The sequence below is a fragment of the Aulonocara stuartgranti genome (genome assembly GCF_965226115.1).
Source record: "Aulonocara stuartgranti genome assembly, chromosome: 22".
Classification (NCBI taxonomy): domain Eukaryota; kingdom Metazoa; phylum Chordata; class Actinopteri; order Cichliformes; family Cichlidae; genus Aulonocara; species Aulonocara stuartgranti.
Window position 1 is genome coordinate 5,092,476 of NC_138957.1, and position 23,619 is coordinate 5,116,094.

At 40.0% G+C, this 23,619-nt stretch overlaps 1 protein-coding gene across 4 annotated transcripts in view; it reads right to left on the reverse strand.

The window, feature by feature from the left end:
• Nucleotides 1-256: 256 nt before the first annotated feature.
• nrsn1l (neurensin 1-like) overlaps nt 257-23,619 on the reverse strand; it is a 49,119-nt gene continuing 25,756 nt past the window's right edge. Inside the window, exons 2-5 of one of the 4 annotated variants that reach the window (XM_082522036.1) lie at nt 10,521-10,623; nt 7,131-7,206; nt 6,065-6,217; nt 257-3,345 (exon numbers count right to left, since the gene is read on the reverse strand). In XM_082522036.1, the coding sequence (XP_082378162.1) occupies nt 2,932-3,345; nt 6,065-6,217; nt 7,131-7,190 (627 nt within the window). In that variant the 5' untranslated portion in view covers nt 7,191-7,206; nt 10,521-10,623 and the 3' untranslated portion in view covers nt 257-2,931. The other 3 variants (XM_082522035.1, XM_082522033.1, XM_082522034.1) reach the window with 3 other exon arrangements.

Here is a 23,619-nt window from a genome sequence, read left to right on the forward strand (position 1 = left end):
ATCATGATTGTACATCCTGTGGATTGCTTCTGCCCCACCTCTCCAATACTCTCCTTCTTGTAAACATGAGACACAGTGGACACATTTCCTCTATCGTTACAAGCTCCATAGAAACCACTTAGGTCATATCTCTATGCCTGCTTCCAAGCATACACATACAACAAGTGAATATTGGGTTTAAGCATAAATGGTTTAACTGCTGTAATACAGTCGGACATAACAGAGAGACAAGAAAATATGAATTATTCCAGTTTAAAGATAGCTTTGCATACGTGTCGTTGTGGCACAGATTTATTAAATGGATCCAAACACTTTAAAAATTGCAGATCACAAGTTTATTTTGGTGATTTTCTTTGCACCAGTGACACGAAACCCCATTTTACTCCATTATCTTCACCATAACCAGTAACACAACAAAACAATGAAACAGCAATAGAAACACTCAGTGAAATTACTCCCATTATATCAGGACATCGGGGTTGCTCTTTTTTTTTAAATACTTTTTTTTCTAGGTTGTAGTCTATTTTTCTGAAATTTGAGGACCTAATCAGACAGGGGCTTCTAAGGTGCCAGTGCAAATTCCTCTCACCTCAGCCCTTCACCACTCACTCGCTGCTACTGTGTCCGCCTGTAAACACAAAATCTGATTGGAGTAAAAATAACGAGAGGGGACGTGAGGGACCAATCAGAAAAGGGTCTTTGTTCGGAGTTCAAAATAGAGCACTTGAAGCCCAACTGTTGCCTGGAGACACAGATTGCAGGCAATTACGCAGCCAGATTACAGTGTGGAGAAGGGAGGTGATACTGTCAATGGAGCACAAATTACTGTGCGTCTGTGCGTGTGGGTGTGTGGGTGAGAGTGAGAGTGCGTGTGACTGTGTTCAACACAGCAGGCTTAGCGTATGTGTAGATGTGTGTAGCTGCAGGTACATAATTGTTAATGATTCTCTTTATGAGCGGAGAGCCAGGATTCACGTGCGGTTCACACAACATCATCACCATCATCACTAAGTACTTTGAAAGCCAGTACCGCTATTTAAAAAAATACAAAACACAAGGCAAAAACAACATGAAATAGGAGGAATAAAAACATACATTTCTAAGAACTGAGTGTATTTTCTTAATGCTAGTGGACAAACACAGTCTACCCGGTCAACAGCTATGTCTCTATGCTGCACTACGAGGTGTTTACGATAACTACGTGCCTTATGGTTCAAGTCTTGGGGCCTAAAAATACCAGCTTATCTTCTCTGAAAGCTTTTCAACATATTAAACAAAGAGAAGTAAAGATGGAGGCAGTAGATGCCACACCACATTTCTGGATCTGGTCGGTGGTCAAGAAGACACACTTATGTTCATGCTTATGACTTCTTTTCATTTTTTGACAGCATCCAGTCTCATATTAAACACACAGGCTTTCTGAAATACTGCAAATGTACTATATGTTGGGTTACTGAAAAAATGAGGTCTGATGACACCTTGTCTGAAGCCCTGATGACAACCCGAAAGATGGACATAGTCAGTGCTGGATGGGCCTTGAACCTGCAGTCTTTTCACTACAAGGAGGTGATAGCTGTGAGCTTACTGGTTCAATCACTTGTTTTTTTAGGCATATTGAAAAGAGCAAGTTCATTTAGTAAATTATGGTCATTTTAAGTTTCAGAAAATGTTATGAAGTATTGGCTAATGGCTTGTAAGCGTACAGTTTCGTGGTCAGAGCTATCAATCAGTGGGCGCATCCAGTTTGAAAACACCAAGATGCCAAAAGTGCTAATCTGGAGGCTTGATGAAGTCACGGTACGGACATCCATCTTTTATCATGTCTACAGTTCAACAGGATCACCACATGGGTGTGTTTTATTCACTTTGTTATTTTTGCAATGACTATTAACGTTTGGACTGAGGTTCTTTGCAGTGCTGTGCAACACAAACACATTATCGGTCCTATCGTTCTAGTATCGATCCAGCAACAACACCAGCGTTGGTATCGTTGGTGATTATCAGCCTCTTTCAAACCATGAAGTGAACCGTGGTCCAGCTTCAGATAATTTTGTCAGTTTGTGCGATGACATATACTCACTCAGAAACAAAAGAGGAGCTTTCTCTGAAATCTTTCTGTCTCTGCACCCACTTTCATCGAATCCACAGCTACACCTAGATAGTGAGCCATTACAGGTACCTGGGCATCACTCTGAACGACAAAATGACACTGAATGATTTCATGTGCAAAAAGCCCAATCATGAAGCTGATTGAAAATGTTTTATTCATCAGCTCTAAATAAACAATGATTTGTTGGTTTGGCAGCCTCGGTGCAGATAACAAAAGACAGTTGGAAAAGAGTGTTAAATGTTCCCAAAACACTGTTGGCATCGAGTTGAATGACATATTTGTAAGATTAGAGCCACTCGGAGGGAAAAGGCCAGTCTGTCCAGACCCTCAAAACTCTCTTCATGCTTCATGCAAGGCTTCGCTCCTTGCTGCGGGGGAGGGGAGAGGATTTGGCTCTTCTTGCCATTTCAGATCATTGCTATGTATCTTTAAAAAAACAAACAACAAATGTAGGTTTTATATGTGTAATGTAAATCTGAGTTGTTTTTTTTTCGTTTTTTAACATCCTCTAATGTATTTATTTATGTGTTTTTTTCACTAAATCATAATATATGTGGGTTTTCTTGACTGGTGCTTGTAAACAAAATCACATCCCTAGAACTACAGAGAGGCTAGTCAATCCAATCCAGTCCAATCCAATCAAACTGCAGGGGTCTAACTGTAATACTGAGGTGACAAAACAGCCTCCATCTGAACAATCTGCATGTTGAAATAACACATTTCCTTTGACAGAGGTAAGACAAGAAGTTAAGACCATGCAAAAAAAAAAAAAAAGGCCCCAGGACTAGAACAAAAACCTTATAGCTCAGTCGTGATCTTTTTTAAGAAGCGGGCTGCACATTTTCCACCTTCGACAAAGTAAAGGGCACCTTCCCCTCCTCTGAACCAGGTGGCTTAGTGACCACATCCCTAACATCCTTAAAGCCCCTCCACTTTGACCCACACTCTCTTCTCCCTTCCACTCCCCCTGGTCTGTGGGACAGCCTCTCTTTCAAGTTGGCCTTGGGGAGGATCCAAACAACAACCCCCATTGCAGCCAGGGCAGAGCCGAGGCAGGAGAGCCCAATCCCGGCTGCGGCGCTGAAATGCAGCCCCTTGTTAAAGCTGATGGCCTGCGTGTCCACGAAGAACAGATCTCCCTCTCCGAACGACTCGATTTTGGGAGGAGTGGAGTAGCCGACCGACAGTGTGGCAATACCTGCAGTCAAGATGAGGACACCCAGGGCCAAGGACACCTAAGGGTAGACAGGGTAAAGAAAGGAAGCTGAGGTGGTCATTTTTGCAGATATGGCTATTTAATTTTTGTATAGGTGGCCCTGTTTGCTCAGTGCTCTTCACTACTTGTTAAGAAAGGTCATTTTGTTGTTTGTAATGCAGAAAAATCCCAATTGCCACACGTGCTGACCTGGAATCCCGCTGCTTTACAAATACCAGCACATGACTGCTGTTCATCATGAAGCTTAAAAATGCACTGTATGCACTACATTATATGAGTAAAGTCGCAGAGAGAAGTTTCTGCATTTTCAACCTGAAACATCAGCAGAATTTCACCTCAAAGTAGAAGAAAAACAATGATTAAAAAAGTATTATATTTGGCCATTCGTGTATTTGGGAAAATGATGCAAAATTATACAACCCTGAGAGCACAAACCTCTGCCAAGGCAGCTTACTCTCTGGGCAACATTTACTTTTAAGGGAATAGTATTGTGCTTTCTTTCCTTTGTGCTTTAACATGTTTGCAGTGCACTAAAAATTAGAAAAGGACAGCATGATGGATGAATGCTTTAATTACACAAACATTATGTAGGAGTAGGTAATGAAGAAAAATAATAGATAAATAAATGGACATCGGCTTCGGCTTATCAGATAATGATTCTACAGTTGATTTCTAAGTACATAGCCAGCTCATTCTCGTTCTCTTGACAATACTTTCTTTAAAGATGTAACACATTTTGGGGTGAATATGAAAGAAAAAAGTGACATCGGAGGTCCAATGTGTCATGATACTAGGAATCCTCATATATAAGTCTATATGTCGGCCATACAAACAATGGCAGTAAGAGACATAATTTTAAATAGTAAATATCATTATTATCTTTTTGACCTTCAGATCGACCTACTGACCTTGAAGGAAAGGTCAGAGGTCAAATATGATATTTGAAACAATAATACAGTACTTTCTATATTTTGACAAAACACACCAAATTTGTAAGCATCAAATTTTTTGTTAGTTTTTGAAATTATTACGTTGACCTTGAAGACCCTTGTGGACGTATGCCAAATTTTAATCGATTTTAATAGATGGAGACTTTGGACTCAACCGAGCAATCAGATGGCCCCACACCTCCCTGAGCCTGGTTCTGCCGGAGGTTTCTTCCTGTTAAAAGGGAGTTTTTCCTTCCCACTGTTGCCAAAGGGGGTCATAAGATTGTTGGGTTTTTCCCTGTATGTATACGAACCAGCAAGATCAAGATCAACTGAAAGTCACAAAGGAGCCCAGGGTAACAGCTAAACAGCAAAAGGCCTTTTTAAACACTAGCTAATCATTTTTATCAGTCCAACATCAGAATCACATTCAACAATAATACTACAGGTCACCTGGAGAAGCCAGAAGGCTGTTGGAAAAAATATTTTATGGGACACGTCAGACCAAAATAGAACCTCCGGGATTAAATAGGAAGGCTCAAGAGATTAGAAAACACACGATTACAACATGACAACCTTATATCATCTATGAAACCATCTATGGTGGAGGTAGTGTCATGATTTGGGCTCATTATGCTAAGTCTGACAGCTTGTTATCAATGGAACAATCAGTTTTATGAAGTTTACTAGCATGTTGTAATTAAAAATGTCCAGACATTTATCTGATACCTGAATAAAAAAAATAAATGATATATAAATCATTTGCTTTTAAAGGAAGGAGTCAAACCAATGACCTTAGCCCAGCAGAAATGTTATTGAAGGATATAAAGCAGGGGTGTCAAACTCCAGTCCTTGAGGGCCGGTGTCCTGAAACTTTTAAATGTGTCCCTGGTAACCCCTAACCCTACTTAAGTAAATTTAAATAAATGTACGTAAATGTAAGAGTTTGGAAAAATGTACTTCTAAAAATACTTTTATTGCACCATGTTCATTCACTCACGAGCTGCTGTAACATGAATCAAATAGCTGAATTACCACCTCAGCATGAAGTCAAGTTCTATAGAGTCGTGCTAATGACCTAGTAAATATATTTAGGTGTGTTGCAGCAGGGACACATGGAAAAGTATCAGGACACCAGCCATCGAGGACTGGAGTTTGACACCTGTGATCTAAAGCATCAGTTTATACGAGAAACTAACTAGTATTGCAGAAATAAAGTGCCCATGTACATAGCATTTGGCCACAGTTGTGAAAATATGTAATGATGGTTTAATTTCTGTAATTATACCTAAATATATAAATATAAACAATATAGACACTTTGCAGAGTTATTACACCAGTGAAGCTCACTGCTGGCAGCTGCAAACTGCCAGTAAGAGGCACCATGTGTCACAGAGGTGACACATTCACTCCTCAGGGCACCACGGGGCTGACAGTGACAAGGGCATCAATGTGTGAAGACGAGGGCTGTCCAGTTTTATGTGGAAGAACTCAAAAGTCAATTCGACTGAAAAGCCAATGAAGTAAAAATGTATATTGATTTTAACTTTTCATGGATTTAGCTGTGAAAGGACCACATCTAATTTTTTTTTACACCGTAAGCCTCATAAAAGAATTCATCCCCTGAATTATTTGATGCAGCTGTGAGTCATATAATGATCCGAGGTCAAGTTAATATTATCAATATTATTTTTGGAATTAAAATTTTAGTACCAGAAACACAGTAAAAGAGGAAATGTAGCACTTTATTGTGCCACAGGAAACATTTGAAAACCATGTCATGGTATGTACAGAGAACAGTAGCTTTACCTTCCAGACTGCTGAGTTCCACCACAGGGCTGACCTCTGGCTCTGGACGAACCCCCGATCCTCCGGGTCTCTCTCCCACATGGAGGAGGAGCACTCTTCATAGAAGTGGTGCAGATAGGAACGAACCCCAAAACGAAGACAGCTTGAACCTGCCTGGAAGGAAGTTGTGACCAAAACGAGAGAAAAAAAATCACATTTGAAATAAACACATGAATCATCGTAATTTTTATGGACAGAATTTCTAGGCATAGCCAAGTGGCGGAAGGCTTTCACTTAGTTGGTCTCAGCATCTGATCTCTGCTTTTCACAGATGATGTGGTTCTGTTGGCTTCATCAGGTGATGGCCTCCAGCTTGCACTGGAACGGTTCGCGGCCGAGTGTGAAGCGGTGGGAATGAGAATCAGCACCTCCAAATCTGAGGCCATGGTCCTCAGTCGGAAAAGGGTGGAGTGCCCACTCCGGGTCAGGGACGAGCTCTTGCCCCAAGTGGAAGAGTTTAAGTATCTTGGGGTCTTGTTCACAAGTGACGGGAGAAGGAAGCGGGAGATTGACAGACGGATCGGTGCTGCAGCTACAGTGATGTGGACGCTGTACTGGTCCGTCGTGGTAAAGAGAGGGCCACTCCTCACTTTATCTCTAAGGTTATTTACCGGTCGATCTGCAACCCTACCCTCACCTATGGTCACCAGCTGTGGGTAGTGACCGAAAGAATGAGATCGCGGATACAAGCGGCAGAAATGAGCTTCCTCCGAAGGGTGGCTGGCCTCTCCCTTAGAGATAGGGTGAGAAGTTCGGCCATCTGTGATGGGCTCAGAGTAGAGCCAACTTGTTTGGTATATATTTTAATTTATCTTAGTTTCCAAGATATAGTTATCAATCCATCAGTCACAGTGCCAAAGTAATTAGCAGGTATGTTCAGACTATTTTTGCTACAACTTTGTTATTGTTACAGTGACTTTCACGCAAACATTTTCTTTATGAGAGCTTCCTGTCATCTGCCTAACTCCAAAATCACTACTTCAGCTGTAATCAGATCAGAATGATCACCGGTGTTAGCGCAGCTCACCTCACTGCCGGAGGATTCTCCTCCTGAGCCAGAAGCACAGGCCTCGGAGCACAGAGCCATCTCTCTCCTTGTACACCTACAATAAAGATAGAAATTCATACGATAAGAATGGTGATACACAGCCAGCCGTACTTCTGAACAGACTGATTTGTGTACATATCAGCTGCCTGGCTGTGAACACAGACATTGTTTATCTGCTGAATATGGATTCCCTGCAATAAAAACCTTCCCTCCCTGCAGAGACTCGTCATAAATCCTTCACCCGTGTCTTCAGGTTGCCCCAGTTATTGTTGCCGCATGTGAACGATTGACGGCCACCGCGGCCCTGAGGTGACTCTATCACCACCCACGGATGAGTCACACATATGCAAGTGCGTGTACACTGTATTCATGTCCCTCTGTTGTTATTCTCCTAAGGCTGTTGGGTTGATTTATTTCATTCTTCAAACTGTTTCCCTGAGCTGTGCACAAACGCCAGAACTCAGTCTGTAGCACAGCAGCGGTCTAATCCGACTGCAGTATCAATCCTGATGACTAAATTTGCAATGACAAAATGATGGAAAGAACTTCCTGTTCAGGTAACGTTACATTATTACCTTCCTTTGCTGCTTAAGCTGAAAAGAATGAGTTACTAACAAAAGTGATCCAATATACCACATCTCTGTTTGGTGTCTTTATAGCTGTAAGTTGATATGATAAAAATAAAACTAAGACACAAAGAAAGCATGCTGGAGCTGAACATGATGCGCAGCATGTTTTTATCTTATCCTATGTAAAGCACTGAGAAAAAGGGTTTTGCAAAGCATTTGCCTACATTTTCTTTCAAATAAACAATTCAATAAGGGAAGACTTTGCCAGCCAAGGGTCTATTTCTATGGTTTGATACCCTGTTTTATCTTTCACTGGAACATTACCCTTAATTGATTGTAAAGTTGAGATAGTTAGACGTATGAGCCCCCTAAAACACAAATTCAGAAAATAACAAATACATATTTTTATTTCCACCTTTACTTTTAAATGTGTCTGCAGAGCAGTGATTACAAACCAATTACATTTACTAACCTTCACATTTGTGGCAGCATCTTTAGACTTGTGCAGTTTCTTGCACAGCGAAACTGAGTAGGTGGACCACAAAGGTGCAAAAGTAAAGGAAACAATATAGAAATGGGAAAAAAGCAATATATATGTATACATATATGTGAGTAAACTATATACATGGTGTATGCATAGAAACATTGAAACAGAAACATTGTGGGGCTGTATACAAGGGCATACTTTTATCTCATAATATACTCACATAACAACTATAGTTACTGGTTATTTATTATTATCCCACTTTTTCGTGTTGCAATATTAATTATAATGCTATAAAATACCATGTCTGACTTGATGCAGTATTAAAAATCTAATGATAAACAAGTGTATAAAATTGGAGCGCTTATATTTAAAAAATTTTATCTACATTTGGAATACTGGGAAGTTTAATTTTACATTAGCAAAATTTTGATTGCAGGACAGTGCTAATGGTGTTTTTATTTATGTAAGGGAGCTCAGTAGTTCATTCACCACTGCTCAATAATTCAGCTATGCTTTAAGATAAAAAAAAAAAAGCCACTCATAACACAATAACTCAAAGTTTACTGTTTGTTCGTTTTGGTTAATTAAATTTTAAAACACTGATACTCTAGTAATTTTAAATAGGAACACTTTGAAGCACTAGTAAGGTCAGAGCTACGGGAGCCACTTCTGATTAATCCCACTGTGCTGAAATTGCCTATAATAAAGCCAGAGGTGGAGAAGAGGGCATCCCCGAGATGGTCCTCAATGAATAAAGCTAAAGGGCTAAACTAAAACTAGACACTGAAAGCAGAGTTAAAGGATTGTCTCGTTGTGGTGGTTAATGGTATGTGCAGGGCTTTTAAAACATAGTAGTTTCAGTTCTAAGGCTCTCCGGTTTTTGTTGCATTTTTCAAGTTTCAGTACCACTTGGTGGTTAATCAGCGAGTGTTTGGAGACAAGTGGCCATTTTCCATAAACACTACAGGCAAGTGCAGCAATGTGATAAAAGCACTCACAAGGAGGTTTTTGGTTCATCACCCTATTTGTGACTAAACCTTCAGCAACGTGTTGGGAAATAGACATTTTTCCCCAGAGCAGTTGTCAGGGATTCACTGACTGGTCTCTAGTGCTGTCTGACTGAGACCTAAGGCTCAATGAAAACTCTTTAACAAAAACTGACAAAGCAGTCCTCTACGTACGTGGAAGTCCACTGATATTCTTCATTATAAGTTCTAAGATTCAATTCAATTCAGCTTTATTTATATAAAATATATAAATACAATAGTAGAAAGAAAACACCAAACAATCACTTAAACACCTATGAGCATGTGCTTGGGGGCAGTGGGAAGAAAAAAAACCTCCCTTTTAACAGGAGGAAACCTGAGGCTCAGGGAGGGGCGGCCATCTGCTGTGAACAGTTGGAGGTGAGGGGTGGAAGACAGTGGAAGGGAGCCAGAGAATAGCAATGACAGCGAGAGAAAAGTGAAAAAAGGTGAAGAAGAAATACTCAGTGCATCATGGGAAGCCCCCGGCAGCCCAGGCCTACTGCAGCATAACTAAGGCAGATTCCAGGATCACCTGATCCAGCCCTAACTATAAGCTTTATCAAAAAAGACATTTAAGCTTCATCTTAAAAGTAGAGAGGGTGTCTGTCCAAAACCAAACTGGGGGCTGGTTCCACTAAAGAGGGGCCTGAAAGCTGAAGGCTCTGCCTCCCATTCTACTTTTAAATACCCTTGTAACCACCAGTAAACCAGCAGCCTGGTTTAACCCAACTAAACACTTATTGTTAAAATCAGAATTGAACACTATTGACCTTGCTTACTGTTCTTACTACTGTTGTTGTTGTTGTTGTTGTTTTTAATAGTATGGCCTACATAATCAAAAGGGTCGTTAAAACAAGGAGCTGTCCATGGTGCTAGTAAGCTTGTCTCAGCTTTCCAGACAAGTAAAAAAAAAACAAAAAAACACACACTTTTCATCTGACCGTTTCTTATAATGCTAAAAAGAATGCAACAGGCTATTTACTGGAGTACACCGATGCAGGAAATATGATTTCAAATTCATTGAATGCTCACATTGAAACGGGAAAAGAAAAAAGGTCGCCCTCAATCTCACTGCCGACATTTTCTTCTAAACGGTCATTTCAACTCACAGACGCAAACTAACCGCCGGCACTGAACACCAGTGAGTCATCGCGGCCATGGAGCCTCTCAGTCCATTTCACACTTTTTCTCCATCGCACTTCAGCTACGGTGATCTTTCTCTTTCCTCACAGCCTCCTTCTTTTGCTGTAACCGACTTTACAAGCAATGAAGGACGCAGTCTTACCCCTCCTGGCCGGAGAGCTCTAGGTTCTCACTGGGGATCCATGTGCTGTCGGACCGCTGGATCTCCAACGCTGCTGCTGCTGTGAATCAGCCGAAGATAGACACTGAGCATGCGTGAGGATGGGGGGGGGGGGGGGGGGGGGGGAGACAAAAACGTGGAAACTTAATTAAATACGACATGTGCTAATCTACGATCTCTCATTTTTGGGAAAGATGTTGAGTATTTACTCCGCTGTTTTGTCTTATGAAAATATGGAAACATCTGTCCTCACAATGAATCACATGTTTTAACCAGATAACACGATTTCATCTTTAAAGTATGAGTGACTGCTGACCTTTAACTTTCTTCACATAAATAAATAAATAAATCATCAAATCATGCGGAATTTAATCCAAAAAAATCTGTAAAATTTACTGAAAGAAATATTTTATCCCTTTATAATTTTTTTAGTATGAAAAGGAACTCCTTGTTTGAAAAAGAAAACACAGTATGCCTACATATACAGCGAAAGATTAAACATGATCCTCTCTGAACTTGTCTGGGTGCCACAGATTCACTACCTGCCTGAAGAGAGAAAGCCAGATTAAGACCCCTATATAATTCTTCCCATTCTCATAGTGGAAGTTAAGGACTGTTATCAGTTCAGCTGGGATGAGCTGTCTGAACCCCCCCGGCTCATTTTGCACCTGTCTAGATGTTATCCTTTTGACGTTTGTTTAGTCTGAAGGGCTTTTTGCCGCAGGTGCTTTAGGATTGCTTCAAACTTTTCTTGACTGACCTCATCTTGACCCTCTGTCCTCTCCAAACTGCCTTTGAGTAAAGAAATGTTTTCCACACGGCATTCTGTGTTTATCCGTTTCAACATAGCAATTCAATTGTGACATAATATGTTAAAGAAAAGAAAAGAAAAAAGCTCAGCCTTTTTGGTGTAGAAGAATTTGATTCACCTAAACTCCATTCAGCACTTTTGAAATGAACATGAATGAGCATGAGTCAGCGAGCATGAGCAATGAGCATAGTGTGGTCAGGAGGTAGAGAAGAACTGAGAGGACATTTTATATGAATATTGGTTTCAGATTGGTCAATACAGGAAGAATCGCTGGCTGATGATGCTTTAAAGGTGTACACTGTGATCAGCTGATCTCAAAATCAATGACAATATTATGTGTACCTTACACATTACACACTTTATACATATCCATTATATGTATGTTACATTTACAAGTTTAAACATGTGTAGGGTACATGTACATTTTATGGGTACATTGTTTAAATGATCTGTACCTCGTGTGTGCATTACATATACATTATATGTGTATGTTATAGGGATTACATGGTAAATGTTACAGGGATTACATGTATATTACATGCACGTTACATGTGTACATTGTTGAGATGGGTACATTGCAAGCACTTTACCTGTATGTCACATGTGTACGTATTTGTACATAATCTACAGAATAATATAGATAGTACATGTATGGTTGTAAGTAAATTTGTTGTGTTTCCTGTAAACGTAGCTCAGTGATTAATTTAATTTTATTAGTCATAGGACTGGCTCTTATGGCGCTCTTTAAATGTAAATTTAATGGCTCTTACTGTCATATTTTATTTAATTTATTTTTAGCCAAGTGCCTCCAATCAAAGATGGTTGGTTGGATTTCGTACCGTTCATACAATTTCAAGTTAATGCCTCCATTGTGTATGTAGTGGTTTACACATGTGCTTAATAAGTGGAAGATTCCCGGTTTGATTCTGGGACCAGGTTTTGTCACAAACAGTATCTGGTGTAAAAAATGTAACAAATCAAACATGTGGAGCTGCCTGCTTGGGGTTACAACCCCTTGTGAATAAGAAGGTAGCTGAAAGTAATGTTTTCATAAAATTAAAGGTTTCACAAAGCCCACTGTATACTTACAACTATTGCACTCATAGGGTGTTTGGTTCTTGATTTGCAGGTGGCATGTGTTTTATATCGCTGAGAACAGGCCACTAATAACATGACTGGTGTTGCTGGTTAATCTTCCACTGTCCATTTCCAATGGCATTAACCAAGGAAGAGTGTTTTTGGAGCTTGAACCATAGTAGGAATATAAAAATATAGTCTTTTTATTAGTTCCAAGAACTTCATGAAAGTTCATTATTAGATCACTGGAAGAACTTTGAAGGTGTGAAAGGCATGTGAATACTCTTTTGAAGAGTAACATGTATCTGATGTCCTCTCCTTACTGCACTGCATGTTGGGAGTTTGAGTGAAAGAGTGCATAAAGGTGCTGATTGAGTTTGGGAAGCTAGGACTACATTTTAGGAACATGCTCACCCTGCATTCATGCTCATGCTCAGGTTGACAACATAGTGCTGTAGCCAATGCTGCTGGCAAATAGCAGACACCTAGTGATCTAGGGAAACAAGGGGCTGAGGGAACTGGTCACAAGCAACCTGCAAGTAATGCAGCAGGAAACAGTGGAGGTCACAACTGGTGCCCCACAAACTGACGAGGGAATGGTGCAGTCTGACAGGAATGACAAGGAAAATGTGGAGGAAAGCCGAGACACTAACAGACAGCGGTGACAAGTAGGGCTGAAAATCAGAACACAGCTGCAGGCTGCTCAAATGTTGAAAATGGTAAAATCCCATGCTCAAGGATGACAAGACGAAAGACCCAAATCAATGGTCATATTCCTTATAAGATATCATCGAATTACTAGATGGAACTTTTGGCAGACAATCCATTAAAGTTACCGATTTTTTCCCCAAGGGTTGAGCAGTCTATAAAATCTTATAACCTTAAGGAGAGTGGTCAGCTATAAACAGCTGAGCAAGCAAAAAGGTTAGGTCTAAAAAAGATACTGACTAAACTGAGCAGGAAGAAACAAGGAAAAATCTTCTAAAAGTGCAGTAAGATGCCTGGAGCACTGAAGGTGGTCTCTCTCATAAAGCTTTCACCGTCTTCCTGTCTCTATTAAATATGAGAGGTTTAAGAGTTGGAAGTTTAAACTTAAATAGGGGTTGTGATAAAAAAAGGGTGAGAAGTATTTCTAAAGGAAATACAAGTACATTACAGCAAATGAAGCAGAGCAGGGTAGGACCCAAATAGTAGAGGCTGTAATTAGAGGTATACAGTGCGTGTTCATAAACATTTGTGCCCACAACAGCAGTACTGATTGTGTTAGCTATTTCATAACTTTAACAACAAATGAAAACAGTGCAGCAGTAACTCAGTGGCGGTGGTTGATGGGGACTGTAATTGCACCACACATCCTTTGGCTTATGGCGAGCCTCGTCCACCTTCAGCCTCTCTCCTGTCAACAATTACTGGTGAAAATGATCTTGTGGACATTTGGATGTCTGGAGGAAGCAGTGCACATATGAGTGTGTCTGAGGGTAGTGTGAGGACAGCTAGACTTGATTGGATTTACGTTAATCAGATACATAACAGCAAATTGATTAGGGCAGTAACTTCTCCTGTTGGTTTTCAGATCATCATTTAGGACTCTCGGACATCTCGCTACTGGCATGCTGTCGACACTGCTCACACTGGCAATTTCATGTGAATCTGATTCATGATGAGCCTTTCTGTCAGTCTTTTTCTGACTGCTGGAATTACTGGAAGCTAAGAAAAACAGACTTTGATAACCTAGATAGATGGTGGGATGTGGGGGGAGACACAGGTCAGAATTGTCTGCCAACATTGCACTATTCATGTGACAGCTGTAGAGAGAGGTTGCATTGACTAGTTAGAAAGAGAAATCAGAGCAGTAGAGGATGTTATATGATTCTTCACATTAATGAAATGTATTGTGTTCCTTAATGGACCATAATGGAAAATGTATTTTTAATTCCAAGAGGTGGATGTGGGACTTTTTTCTATTGATCAAGAGATCGCCATGATTTCTTTAGAACTTTAGAAGCCTTTGTTTTTGTAAAAGGTTTATTTCATGGATTAAGTAAAAGTGGGTGGAGGACTTTCACATAATCCACTATCTGCCTAAAATGAATTTTAGGTCCACTGTAAGTTGCACAGTAGTTGTAATATGTATCATACGTATCTTAAACTCAGATTCAGGGTGCATACAGAGAAACTATCCACACATACTGTAAATCATTCTGGACAGTGTATTAGAAAAATGGCAGATATTACAGGCATTTTACTACTTTACCGTATTAAGTTTTTTCTTATATAAAATTATATATTTTCTTCCATTAAATCAACCATAAAAAGTAAATACAACATCTTCCAGAAATATTACAGAAATGCCACAATGTTTTCTTCTACTTACAAAGTGATGTTTTCGCTACAAATGTTTTAAAAAGATACCAAAATTCACCACATACCAAAATTTATCAGGCTGAGAACTCTTTCGTTCAGCTGTCTTGTTTCGGTTCAAGGGGGAAAATGCAGACATTCGTCCACGCCTTTGCATTCTTTACTGTGCAATGTGTCCTTCGCTTTCACTGAGTCTCTTTTAAGCTATTCCCTTACAATGAGATAAATATTGGAAGGTAGTTTTTGTACAACTCTGTCCATCAACTGCCAGTGCTGACAGGATAGTGTGCTTAAATAGAGAGCAGCATTCAACCAGTTGTCAATGGCTGATAATGCCTCTGGGAAGGCAAACTAAAGAAGCATTGATGCCTCTGTAAGCGGTAGTACTCATTAAAAGCAGGCTCACTTCAAGGCACGGGACCTAGCTGAAATAATGTTAAAAGAAGCAGCCTCACACACACACACACACACACACACACACACACACACACACACACACAGTCAGATATAGACCAATATGTGTTCTGTAAATATTTCCTGAAGGTGCATTATTTATGCAGACTGTCATAACAGATCCCAAATGAAAAGAAAACAAATACTGTCATTTTCACATATTTATCTGGTCTGCGTGGGGGGTTGTGCTTCATCCTCCCTGCATATTTGTTATTTGGACGCACTATGGTGAGCCATAAAAGCCAGGGTAAGATTGTCTCCAAGGTGCCCTGGTGAGAGAAAGCCATGGAAAACCGCTCTTGTTTGTCGTTCATCCCCGTGCACATATAAAGGCTTTTTTTTTTTTGTATGACCAAGCTGTGTTCAACTGGAGAGAGAGAGAGAGAGAAAAAATTTCCATGGTTACCAGTCCAGCAAGGTCAGGCACATGAAGTGATTGCTAGGTGTTGATTGGCTGACAGATAATTACACTTTCCTTTAAGATGATGTGCAAACAGGATTTTTTTTTCTTTCATCTCCTTTATTTAGAAGCTGTTGTAAAGCATTATCAGTCATTTCAGCTGCCTTGCTGCCCTTATTACTTCCTTTATTCACCAGCTTGGGAGGGTTATTCTTTGGTGTGATAAATTGTGCATTATGCTTGTTTGGTATCTTAAAAATAACCTGTGCATCAACCCACACCAGCCTATAAAGCCACTATCAATGTCATAGAATACCCAAGCAATCATGTTAATTAGTTGTGAAAAGCCTTTCATTTATTGGCTCATCAAACAGAAAGGGCAAAGCGTTTTCCAAAGCCACAATATTTAGGTTGGATGACTGAGGAAGCAGTTTCAGTATTTCATTTCTCCACCTGTCAAATCCTTTTTGGGGTGGTAGTGATGGTGGCGGCTGTCCCAGCATGCATTGGAAGACTATTTTGACAAGTTGGCAGTTCATCTGTGTGCTAACTGAGATACAGAGACATTTTCTTCTGCGCCCCCTCTGCGTGTAAATCCACGAAACAATAACTATCGTTAAAACTTGTGTCTTATAAACTCAGTTTCTTCCACATTGTTGATACTGTACACAAATTATCTGCGTGGACCACACAAACAGAAAATTTCTTCAGCCAGTCTTAATTTCACTTTTTAAAAATCCTGATCTGCCAGAGAACTAAGAAGCATAGTTGGCAGGTTTGGGTTTTTTTTTTCATTCTGTTAAGGTCAAACCTCTGAAGCTGAAAAAGCTGACATGGATGTGCAAACAGTTTAAGTCTCTTTAATGGTCATCGCTTTCACAGCTGAGCCTGACCCTGCAGACCAGTTTCAAAACACCAGTTTGATATCAATTGATATTTTCTCTTTAAAACTCATCTTCTTGAGGTAACATTTGAGCTGAGCTAGCAACACAAGTTCTTCAATCCGTTTTTAGTGCCGGGTCCAATAAAAAGCTGTTGCAGACACAAGTTATATCGACCATTAAGATACATATGGGTAAACAAACGGAGACAGAGAACATAACCTTGCTTCCTCAACGCGATAATGAATACAAAAATCAAGAGAAATGGAAAGACATGATTACTGTATGCGTGATGGTGTTTGTCCAAAGTTTTGTTGAGACTGGCCCAGCTGCTAAGGAGGAGATAAGGTCCATAGAAACATATATACATACATTGGATTGCTTCGAATGAGATGTTAAGTTTGAGTGGCACCATCAGTCCATTAAAATCAACAAAGTGGACAGCTTTAAATTTAACATGTTTTTTAAGCTTACCTTTGTACAACTTGCTAATACAACTCTTCCTAGCTTCCTTTTCTTCTCTCCAGCTTAAACACATGCAAAGTTTGTGGTTAAACAAAAGGCTTACTAAAACTCTGAATCATTTGCTCATTCCATCTCAAATAGAAGCAGCCTTTGACTTATCTTTTAATTGCACTAAAGGCTTGGTAACTCAAATTCTTTCACTTCACTCCATTGTGTCATATCTCTCCTGAGTTCAGACACACAGTGAGGATACATCTACTCTATCTCAAATACAGGCATACCTTTTTAATTTCATAATTAAAAGCTGGTTAAAGTCACTCTGCTGCTCTTTATCTCTTTTGTAAAAGCAGGTAATCCAGGCCCACAGATATGCATGCACCTAAAGTGTGCTAAAATCTCAGATCTTTTGTTATTGTCAATGCAGCTGTGGCTGTGCTTTTAGTAAGCACTCATTTAATTGCACAATAAGGCTTGTCAAAGCTGAGTTTCCTTCTCTTTTTTTGCATTATATGAGGGAAAGCTGCTGCGATTCTGTAGGGGGCGATGGCAGTGCACAGTTCAGAAGGTCACTGGATGCGTTTGTGGGTGCAGGAGTCAGGGAATGGCAGCGTTACATCACGCAGCACGTCAGATGATGGCACATTAACATGACTAATGCATCCCATGTTGACAAGCGGCGGGAAACCACACAGAGTCTAAATATTCTATAAGGAGAGGAATTCATAGAATAGAATAGCACTTTAGGAACTAATGGGCCGTCAGGTGTCACGTCCCATGATGAAGAGGTAAAGGAGTGTGTGTGTTTGTGTGAATGTGCAGCATGGGTGCTCTGCTCATTACTGTTCAATGTGGGCTATAAAACCCTGTTCTTTAAAGAAAAAAAATCTTTAAAATTTTTATTTTAGGTTTCAGCTTCATGTTCCTTGTTGGTGTTTGTCATGAAGGAGGAATTTCTTTTGTGTCTTTTTTTTTAAACCACTGTGAGCAGAGCATGTGCTGAACTCACAGTAATTAGATTTCCAGACAGTGGAAGAGGAAATATAAGGGAAATATACAGCTGTCACTTTAAGTCCACACATTTTCTAGGCTTGGACAGCTACTTTTATTACTAAATAAAAAGTGGTAGAGAATGGAACACTACTTATTTTAAAGTGCTCCGATACAAATCCTACATGCATAACAGTAATACTAGCTTTATTCACTAGTTTTATTCATCTCTACTAATTACAGTTATGATGGAATACATTGCACAACATTACAGTGCATTACTTTGTTATTGTCTATGCAAGATTTTAAAATTCAGAGCAATTTTAATTTGTACTGTGCTAGCTGTGATGTAAAGATCTTAAGAATGACTGAGAATCGGTAATATGATAGGAAGTGATGAAATGTATCTGAATGCATTAAATTAAGTGTTGGAGCCTTGAATGGATACAGTGGTCCTGAAGGGTAAAACACACTGCAACTTAAGAAAATACCAGCAAATAGAAAAATGCAGACGACACAAATGTCTTTGGGGAGACAATAATGTGACGGAACAGCTGCGACAGTCACAAGGTAACAGTAAACGGCTAATAGCAAACATGTATCTACAGTATTATGTGAATCATGTGATTAAAACACACATTACTTGCATCTTTTTCTCCCTCCGTAACATTATCCATGACTATGGTATGCCACAGATGTGGGCGTGTCCTCAGAGGAGTCCAAGATGTTGTCAACAAGCCTACATGAACTAAAATCATTTGAAAATAATTTAATAACTTTATGATCTCTGTGAAAATTATTTCCACATCCATTGTATCCATTCAAGGCTTCAGCACTTAATTTAATGCATTCAGGTGCATTTCATCACTTGCTATCATATTAGCGATTCTCAGTCACTCGCTAACTACCAGCAAAAAAGAAAAAAAGAAGGAAACGGGCACTGGGTGATTTTTTTCCCTCTTCACATACTGATTTCTGTAGTCATGTAAGTGATTTGAAATTGGGGCAAAACAATGATTATTCAATTTTCATCATGCTTCAGCTGCAGGGGAAATGTTTTACATATACTCTTAGATTCTACATGTTAGAGGATGAAACATGCTCAGCTTAAACCATCCACCATAAGGCCCTAAAGCATGGCTTCTCCTCATCTTTTGCCCCATGAGGATAAATTTCATCATTCATCTACTGATTATCATTTTAATACACTGTATTTCATATTCATATGTAAAGCTATCCTGGGAACAAATCCACTTACATAACCCTTGCAATAGTTGAGCTCTATCTACCCATCTATCTTTATGATTTGATATATAGCATTAACCAGCCCACATATCATCACTCGTGTCTCAGACAGACTGACCCACTTCTCTTCCTGTTACCCAGAAAGCAGACTGTGCCTGGAGGCGAGGCTGGCCACGGCATAAGGCTGCTGCAGAGCTGACTGGTTCAGGAGTCGTTCTCAATGGGCTTCTTCGCTTCCCCGTCTTCCCTCAAGTCATTACAGCAGCAGCAGATAGCAGACAGAGGGAATGGATGAGTTTCATTCCAACACCACTCTTCCACTTGTCTGATCGTTCAAGGTCATATCAAACAGATCAATAGGACTACACTGATGTATTGGGAAGTGGACAACAGGACACACACAAACACACACCTGCACGGGGTCAGACACAGGCACGGGACGATATCTCACTTCCTGAATCTGACACTAGATGTCAGTGGAATGCAGCTCAGGGCTTCAAATGAGTTCATCAGTGCAAGTTCCTTTGTTTTTTTTCTTTCATCACACACTGTGCAATAACAGCTTACATATTTAAAACCATATAATGTGCTCATCCTATGCAGATGCTCCACTTAGGACTTTGAGTGCAGTAGTAATTTCATTGAGTTAATGTAGAGGAAAAAAATGAGAAGTGAATGTTTTAACACTTTCCTAATTAGTCAAAATTGTGTTTGTATCACCCCCCCCCCCCCCCTCCCCCACTGCGCACACACACTAACAAATCACCCTTATATTATATCTGTATTATTTATGGAAAGGTTTAAGAAGTAACAGTTAAAAGGTCAAATACACGAGAGTAGAATCACTTGCTTTAATCTCTATCAGTGTGACAGCAAAGTTCAGTCTTTATTGTTATTTCTCTATTTCTGTGTTGCTGGTTTGATGGAAGAATTGCATTCATATTTAAAAGCCACATAACATTTTCAATCATTAAATAGCCTCCATACAGCTGCTTCAAAGGTACCCTGAATTCACCGGTGGCTTCTGTGACGCTAAGTGTGTCATCAATATGGAGCTTTCATTGAAGACAGTGTCTGCTGTCATACTACGAGACATTAAAGTCTCGCAGTATAGATCCGCGTGTTTCCAGAGTGGAGTATTAGCATGTTGGGGTAAGGAATCATCATCATATCAATAACACCATTTATCACCGATATAATTAGATCGTTGACTGTGTGTCATTCCAAACTGGCATATATAAATTCTTCCCTTCAGCCCCTCCCAGCACACCCCGCTCTCCAAGAAGTCATTAATGTATCCCAGTGTAATATTATCACACAGCTACATTCCTCCTTTCTATCTAATCTAATTCATCAGTCTAATAGGTCATAATTAATTGCTCCATTATTAATCGAGTGATGTCATACCGGTATGCCTGGGGGTGAAATGAAGTGTCTGTCACCGGGAACGCCGCCGCGTGTCACTTGTGCGCCTCGCGCTTGTGCCGATCACAAGTTTGAGCTTCTGCCTGATGCAGGCACTCAGCAGTGTCAAAAGCTCATCAGACTCAACCATCTACACATCAAATGTCTCGCTGTTCGGTGTGACCGTGTGATTACTGCTGATTACCTCGGGTCAAAAGGTTCAAACATCATTGAGGAGGATATTACACTGCGCTGGGGCATGAATATTTAACTGTCTCATTCTGGTGATGCTCGCTTTTTGGCTAACTTGAGCCAGAGGAGATGATGATTAGCCCTGCAGACAGGGCTAACAACCTGGGATGGATTAGTCTGGATGGCCATTGAATGTGGCAATGACATGGAGTGGATGGACTCATTGGTGTAAAGGAGGAAAGGAGTCGGGAGAGGAGACGAGTGAAGTAGGCTTTGCTCTGAGCCAATGAAATCTGCAAGTGCAACCCTTAAGATTGCCATCAGCTTTAAACGCTGCTGTTCATACTACTTATTTCAGTAACCATTAACTCTATTTGATTACATTCAGTAAAAGTGGTGGATTCTGCCATTGCATGTACAAATTGATTTGCTTCCTGATGCAGCATATGACGCAGTGTTTCTGTTTGTAAATAAGGTAGCACTCTTAACATACAAACTGCTTTATATCTGAATAAGTTGTGATACATGGGAAACTGTATTTGCAAGAGAACAATTATGCGCATGTTTATAGTATTTTAGATTTTTAAAGGTTTATTAATTATGCAGTACTATTTTTGAAGAACAATCCTCCAGTGAGTTCTGGAAGAGGTCACGGATATACAGTTGTCGTCAGTTTACATCGATGGGTATAAATGCCATGATAGTTTGGGACTTTTAATGATTTCTTTGAACTTAGAAAAAAAAAGGATAGGGTGCACAAGTTTGAATTAGCTTTTCTCCACACAGTTTTTATCTACACAATCCACACGTGGTCACAAGTATACATATAGGCTCAAATATACAAGGTTAAGGATAAAACGTCTTTTAACTTGGCAAAGAAAAGGCCTATTAATTTCCCGTTAGTGATCATGATTGACTCCAATTGGGATTTTCTCTTTGCAAGTATAAAAAGCATTTGTTTGACTCTCATTGGACTGATCAATACTCAGAACAACAGGTAAGTCTAAGATGCAAAATTGTAGATTTACACAAGTTGGGAATGTCTGTTGGTGCCATTTCTGAACAACTGCCAGAAATCAGGTTATCCAGATGTGTCACCACTTTGGAAGAAGACCCAAACTGTCACACTCAGATGGCAGGAAATTGGTTAGGATGTTCAGGAACTACCCAGCAACCACCAAGGCTCAAACCTGTCATAACTGGAAACCCGAACACCAGCGTCACTGTCCAAAGGGAGTTTTATACGACCACGGATTGAAAGGGTGACGCCCAAGAAAGAAGCCCCTGCTCTAAAAACAGCATCTTCAAGCTCGACTGAAATTTGTAGCTGCCCACATGGACAAAATAAAATACCTGAAATGACTTAGAAGTTCCAACAACGATGGTTTTCCTGACCTTCTCTCCTGCTTGCTCACTTCTGTTATTTTTGCTGTAACACTTGTTGGCGCTTGTTGTAACGTAACACGCTGTTGTCAGTCTGATATCATTTCACTTCGCCCGTCTCTTTTCAGCACCTCTCCACGTGCGATATGTGTGAGCAGGTGCACTTTTATTTATCTCACTCAGTGTCAGTTATTTTACTAATGGAAAAAAAACAGCACGTTCATATTTTTGGATGTTTGGTTTGGTTCATTGACACAATATGCACTAGATCAGAGCTCAAGAATATTTGCAACCACAGTCGATCCAACTAAAAGCAGGTTGACTCACACCAGAAAGATAAAGCTTCAGAAATCACTTCAGCAGCTGAATACTCAACACAAGTAAGTCACTAAAGCAAGTCTTGTCAAAATTTCTCTTAGCAGTCCATGATAAGCTAAATCTCAGGTGTCTCAGGTGAATACTTGTTATTTTGTCTGAAGGGTATTTTTATCCCCATGCACCAGTTTTGTCCTCTTTTTTTAGGTGGTTCAAAGGAGGTTCATTTTCCAGAGAGGGTGTGGAAAGTGGAGATGGAGAGATAGTCCAGCACGCCCACCAAACAGCATCCAACAGGAGGAAGAGGAGGAGACAAGTAGTTGAGTAAAACTGTGGTTACACAAGTTAACAGAGATCATGGAACAGAATTGTAACTGGCCCGAGAAACACTACTACAATCTAGCAAGACAGGAAGATGAGAGCAGGGTTTAGGTACTCCTGTGATTGGATCTCGCCCACTCCTGAAAAATAGTGGTTAACTCCACTGACACACTTATTCACACAGACAAAGGAGAGACAGGCACAGGTGGGATAAGCAGACTGAAGGGAACTATGGAAAATAAAACTGCTATGCTTGCACATTAAAAAAATATTCTTAGTTTTTCCCTCAGAGCCTGTTAATGTAACACTTGATGTTTGCAGATGCAGTAAGTGTTGTATCAGAGCTGGATCAGTAATCAGATGTGGTAATATGTTGGTGGAAAACTGGACTGACATGGAGTCAGACTAGGATCGCATGAGGAGATGGAGGACGCTGTTAGAGACGCATCAACAGCAGGACTCCTGCAGATGCTTGAAACAGAAAACCAACCAAGTGAATTTGTTCTGTTTGAAACACAAGAATTGCTCACATAATAATATTGATTTGATTTGAGGATTTTTTCTGTTTTCTGAACTTGCAGTTACTTTTTACTGCAGTTTACTTTGAAACCATCTATTCATGAAAGTTTAACCAAGAACTAGAATAATAAATCTGTCAAATAGTAATAAGTGTGCCACTACATAGGCACACTTAACTAGGAGAGTATAACACACACACACACACACACACACACACACACACACACACACACACACACACACACACACACACACACACACACAGTT